At 60.7% G+C, this 5,126-nt stretch overlaps 1 protein-coding gene across 7 annotated transcripts; it reads right to left on the reverse strand.

Annotated features, from left to right (window-relative positions):
• Window positions 1–146: 146 nt before the first annotated feature.
• On the reverse strand, window positions 147–4,988 carry TNFRSF25 (TNF receptor superfamily member 25). 7 transcript variants are annotated; one of them, XM_038537808.1, is made up of 10 exons: window positions 4,524–4,988; window positions 3,645–3,765; window positions 3,335–3,469; window positions 2,823–2,990; window positions 2,643–2,721; window positions 1,968–2,023; window positions 1,761–1,868; window positions 1,523–1,554; window positions 884–1,067; window positions 147–684 (listed from the first exon to the last, which is right to left on the reverse strand). In XM_038537808.1, exons 1-10 carry the CDS (start codon window positions 4,569–4,571, stop codon window positions 362–364), a joined length of 1,254 nt encoding a protein of 417 aa, XP_038393736.1. In that variant the 5' UTR covers window positions 4,572–4,988; the 3' UTR covers window positions 147–361. The 7 variants fall into 7 exon arrangements, 6 of the variants coding, with proteins under 6 accessions (XP_038393736.1, XP_038393735.1, XP_038393733.1 ...); XM_038537807.1 differs by having other exon boundaries at window positions 1,523–1,557; XM_038537805.1 differs by having other exon boundaries at window positions 1,761–2,023.
• Between the last annotated feature and the right edge of the window lie 138 nt (window positions 4,989–5,126).

Below are 5,126 nucleotides of genomic sequence, written 5' to 3' on the forward strand. Positions count from 1 at the left end.
CCACGGCCGAGCGGGAGGGGCAGCTGGGAGCCAGGCGCCGCACTGGCCTCCACCGTGGGTGCCCGACCCTGGGCGGCGAGACTTCCGGCCCCTTCCGACGCCCCCAGGAAACCAAGGCCGGGCCCCGCGGAAACAGCACGCAGTAGTTTTCCTTCACAGATTTAATATGAGGGCCTCAGCGAGGTCAGGCCCAGGCACCGCTGAGCCGTCGGCCTCTCGGCCTTGACCAGAAGCCCGGGGTCGCGCGGCGGGGAGGGCGCTGGGCGCTGCTACGCAGGGCCGCGCCGGGAGCTTATTAAGTGACATAAGATGTCTACACGCATAAGTAACCGTACTTAGGGCTTCCGCAGGGGCCCCCGAGTCACGGGCCGCGCTGCAGGCGGCTGCGCAGGTCCTCGGCGCAGCCGTCCAGCCCCATGCGCTCCAGCGCCGCGTAGACGGCGCCCAAGCCCGCGGGCTGCTGCTGACGCCAGCGCTTGAGCATCTCGTACTGCTGGTCGCGGAAGCGGCCGACCTCCACCTCCACGGCCTCGATTTCCGCCTCGCGCAGCCCCAGCGTGCGCACGAACTCCTTCCAGCGCCGCGCGGGCACCGCGTCCATCACGTCGTAGAGCTGCGGGCCCGGCTGGAGCGTGGCGGCCGCGGAGCCTGCAGGGGGCGCTGGCGAAGGCGGCGGCAGCGGCTCTGGGGGCGGGCCAGAGAGCGCCAGTGGCGGGAGTGCGATCTGCGGCCTTGGGGGCGGCGGGAGCCCCAGGCAGGGCCCGCCAGGGAGCTCCACCCGTTCCACTAGGGATGGGAAGTGGGCAGCTGGTGCGCAGGAAGCTAGTACTCATCTCGGGCTCGGGAGAATGGGGTCAGGTCTCAGGCCAGGGAGGTCTCTTACCAAGAGCTCTGCTGTGCATCTGGTCCCAGGGCCATGTCACCTCCGGACAAGGCGCCTCCTGGCTCTGGGGGGAACCAGGGGTCCAGCCGTTGCCCACCAACTGGACAGCGCGGACCTTCTTCTCACTACTGCTGAGGGGCACTAGAAGGGTGTGCGCGCTCTCCCTGGATGAGAGTTGGGTGGCCTGGAAGCAGAGAGAAGCCCCAGGTCAGCCCAGTTTGCTAAGTAAGGCCCCTTTTCTGAGGTCTCTGGCCAGGAGTGGCCATTCCTTGGGTCAGTCAGCAAACATTCTCCAAGACTGCCTCCCGCAGTTGGCCATAATCTTTCACTGTGGCTCAGAAGAACTATTTCCTTTGCCTGGAATACCCTGCCCTGGCTGCCCTTCTCTGGGCTCCCTCAACTCTGCCCAAGGCCTGACCATGGTGGCACTCATCCCACTGAACCTGTCTGGACCCCATCAGATTGAAAGCCACTTAGAGGCAGGTGCGTGCTGTACTCCATCACTGATAACTCAGTGACCTCACAGATGTTCATTAGGTCTACTCTGCCAGCACCTGTGCCACACACTGGGGATGATGAGTTATAGTAAGGCCCAATCTTTTGCTCCCTCTCTTCCCAGAATATTACTTATATGCTTACCTGTAGAGTCAAGGCCTCCATCCCAGCTTCATCTGCTGAGAGACAAAGAGCATCTCATCAGCAACCAGGCAAGACTCCTAGAGTGCCGGCCCATGCCCTCTTGTGTTCCCCTGTACCACCCCTGCCCCCAGCACTCCCTCCCTCAGTCTCCCCACTCTGCATCAGGAGTCAGTGGGCTCTGAGCTACCCAAGCTGATCCTGTGCCTCTACAAAATGTGTGTTTGCAGCCTGTACTTACTAGGAACCATGGGCTTGCAAGGTTGGCAGCGGTGGTATGTGTAAGTCAGGGTAGCACCAAGCAGGAGTGGGACCACCAGGCCAGCCAGAAGCACCTGGACCCAGAACACTGAGAACAGCTGGTGAGTGGTGAGTAGTAAACCCCCACCCCCAAATTCCCCTTGGCCCATCCCAGCCATCCTGCTTAAATTCCCAGCACACCACCTACTCTGCCTCCAGCCACAGATAGTCACACATGGCTCAGGACAGCTCCCAAGGGTGCTCCTGCAAGGAGAGGGGATGGGGTGGGAGGTGAGGGAGCACTCGTCAAGGGGGGCTACCCATCTTCTCCATCCCGGAGGCCCTTCCCTCCCCAGGCCTCTTCTCTGGGAGCCACACTTCCCACAACCACTATTTATGGAGCTTCCTGTAGACCGGGATTTCCCTACTTTATTCCCTGTCATATCCCCAGCACCTAGAACATCTCTGGAAAATGGTAGATGCTTAATACATACTTGGCTAAGCAGATGAATCAATAAAGTGCTTTACCCCTTAATCTTAGCTCTGGGAAGAACCTACTAACATCACCATGTTCACCTGGGGAAGCCACAGATCAGAGAGGTGAAGTAACTTCCCCAGGGTCTCCCAGAGAGCAAGTGGCAGATCTCGAATCTTAGCCCAAGATTTGAAAGTGTATCAACATGACTCTATCAATTGACAAATCCTATGCTCCCTTAACATACAGCTGGAAAGATTACTACAGGAAAGTCTGACAGAAGGTGAAGAGACTCCCCCGATTTATCCGTCCTAAGGTGAACGCAGATTTCCCTTTAGCGTCCAAGGACCAAGCTCCCACTCTGCTCCCAGCCTCCCTCTCCCTGTCCTGGGGCAGCCAGGAAGTTACGTGGGGCAGGACACGCAGCTGTTGCCATATTCATAGAAGCCAGGCAGGCAGGTCCCACAGTCGCTATCTCTGGCAGAACCTGCAGTCCAGGAAATGATTTGTGGGTCGGGAAGGGAGAGAGGGAATTAGGGAGAAGGTATTGGGCGGAGTAGGTAGGTAGCCCAGAATGGGGGTACTCACAGGGCACCCGTGTGTGGCGGTGCAGAGCCCTGCAGTCTGAGCATGGATGGCAGCGGAAGGGAGAGCCAGCCTTGCAGGGCTTGACCAAGCACTCCAGGAACCAGCCTGGCTCACAGCCACAGTGGGTGTCCGCCACCATCGAGCAGTTCTTCAGGGCCACCTGGGAGACTGGCAAGATTGTTCAGAGAGATGGGGAGAATGGAGGCCTTCAGAGCCAGAGGCCCCCGGTGGGGGCGGGGGGCACAAATCCCCTGGGAAATGGAAATAGGGCCACCCACAAAGGGAGAGGAGCATGGAGATGGCCACAGATCACAGGCACACAGAGATAGGAGGGTCATCAGGATGAGAGGAGGCAAAGGCATCATAGGGCAGGATCACTGTGGAGAGCCTGGGAGAGGTGGGCACAGGGATTGTCACACCCAGAGGTTAAGCCCAAACCTGCCCCCTTCTTCAGAAATACCCTGGCCATGGCCTGTCCTCACGAGCCCCACACTGAGCACTAGGGTTCTCACCCTCCTCGTCACAGGCCTGGCAGCGGGTACAGCGGGTCTCATGGTGGTTCTCCCTGGCCAGGAAGGTACCCCAGGGGCATGGAAGGCAGATGGCCGGACCACAGGGCTTCAGGCAGGGGCCTTTCAGGTAGTGCCCTGTGGAAACAAGACCCAAGTCAGATAGTCAAAGGGGGTTCCCACGTCTTTCCTCTCTCTGGCTTCCTACTGCCCCCACCCTGGCCTCCCCTGTCTTCTGACCCCAACTTACCCCCATCTTCCTCTGTCTGCCCTCACTTCCCCCCTCACCCCTCCCGCCTCTGCAGCTACTCACCTGCTGGACAGCCTTTGCAACAGAACAGACCGTTCCTCTTCTGGAAATTGTAGGCACAGTTGCACCTAGGAGCAGGAGTGCTGTGCTGGCCCTGGGCGCCCAGCAGTGCCAGGAGTAGGACCTGGAGGAAGGGCACTGCTCACTCCAGCAGGGCTGCTGCACAGGCCCTGCCCTGTCTCCCCCACCTCAAGGGGCCCCACACTTGCCCACAGAGCAGCCCACTTCTCGGGCTCTTGAGAAGAGGTGCCCGTGGATGCAGGAAATGTGGGGAAAGCCAGCTTCCCTCGCCGGGCGCAGACCAGGCTCGGAGCAGCAGAGCAGAGGTCTCCGGCAGCTCTGAGCACATTTCCCCTCCTCCACTAGATCATCGGAGCAGGCTCAGGCAGCCCCATCCCCACTCGGGCTCTTTCTAAGGTGGGGGACCTAGATCTTTCCCTGCTTGGGGCCCCTATACCCCTCCAGGCTCCGGGCGGAGGTTTCCTTTCAGCGGAAGGGCCCCGCCCGGGTAAGCCTCTAACTAGCTGAGTCTCTAAGTCGAAAGGGAGGGTGGTGGTGGTGTTGGCACACTTCCCAAGGAAGTTGGGCCCCTTCATTCACAGCCGGCAACCCGGGCCTGAAGTCAGGCCGTTCAACCCCCTCTACTGTGCTCCCACTCACCGCAGCCACCGCTGCCGTGTAGCCCCCCAGCCGCAACTCCATGGCTCTCGGCGCCTTGCTGGGCCCTCCGACAATGGCGTGAGCCAGCCTGGGGGCTTCCCCCGCTCCGCCCGCTCTGCCTGCCTACTCTGCCCCACGCAGCCCAGAGGAGCCTGCCTCGGGGGTGGGGGTCAGGGCGGAGCCCCCAGCCCACGCAGCCTGCCCCTGTGCACCTGAGCTCACCTGAGGTGGCCCCAAGGGCAGCAAGGTATACACAGGACAGGGCTGCATTCAGGTCCCCACACCTGGGTTCTAGCCTCAAGCCTGAGACTACCACTTCCAGGTGAAGTGACTTCCCTCCTTTGGGCCACACAGCCCTCCCTCAGCCATGAAGGGTTGGGCCAGAACTACTCAGGAGGAAGACCCAGCCTCCCCAGATACTGTCTGGGTGTGGGTACAGGGGCCTCTCCCCTGGAGGGGAGTCCTAGGGGGCATTCTCAGTAGAGCCTTGAGACACATTGCCCACCTTGGCATAAGCTTACAGGGACTGCCCAGGGCAGGGCCCTCTGAGGCACCTCGTGGCAGGGAGCACTTCACGGTGGTGGTGGTGGGGCTCTAGGGTCCACCTCGTAGCTGGGGCAGGGGATGGGGTTGATCTTGGGGTGCTTGTCTGGTCACCTCTGCCCTGTTAATTCACTACTGCTCTACCGCAGTCTCCTCCAGTGGTGCCTTACCATAGATGGAGGGAGACTGGCGGGGGACAAGAGCAGGAGGTGCCTGCCTCAGAGCTTAAGAGGACCTGAGTCATGAAAGGGGTGGGTTCCAAAAGCAAAGGACTCCTTCCAA

Source organism: Canis lupus, chromosome 5 (assembly GCF_011100685.1).
Source record: "Canis lupus familiaris isolate Mischka breed German Shepherd chromosome 5, alternate assembly UU_Cfam_GSD_1.0, whole genome shotgun sequence".
NCBI lineage: Eukaryota > Metazoa > Chordata > Mammalia > Carnivora > Canidae > Canis > Canis lupus.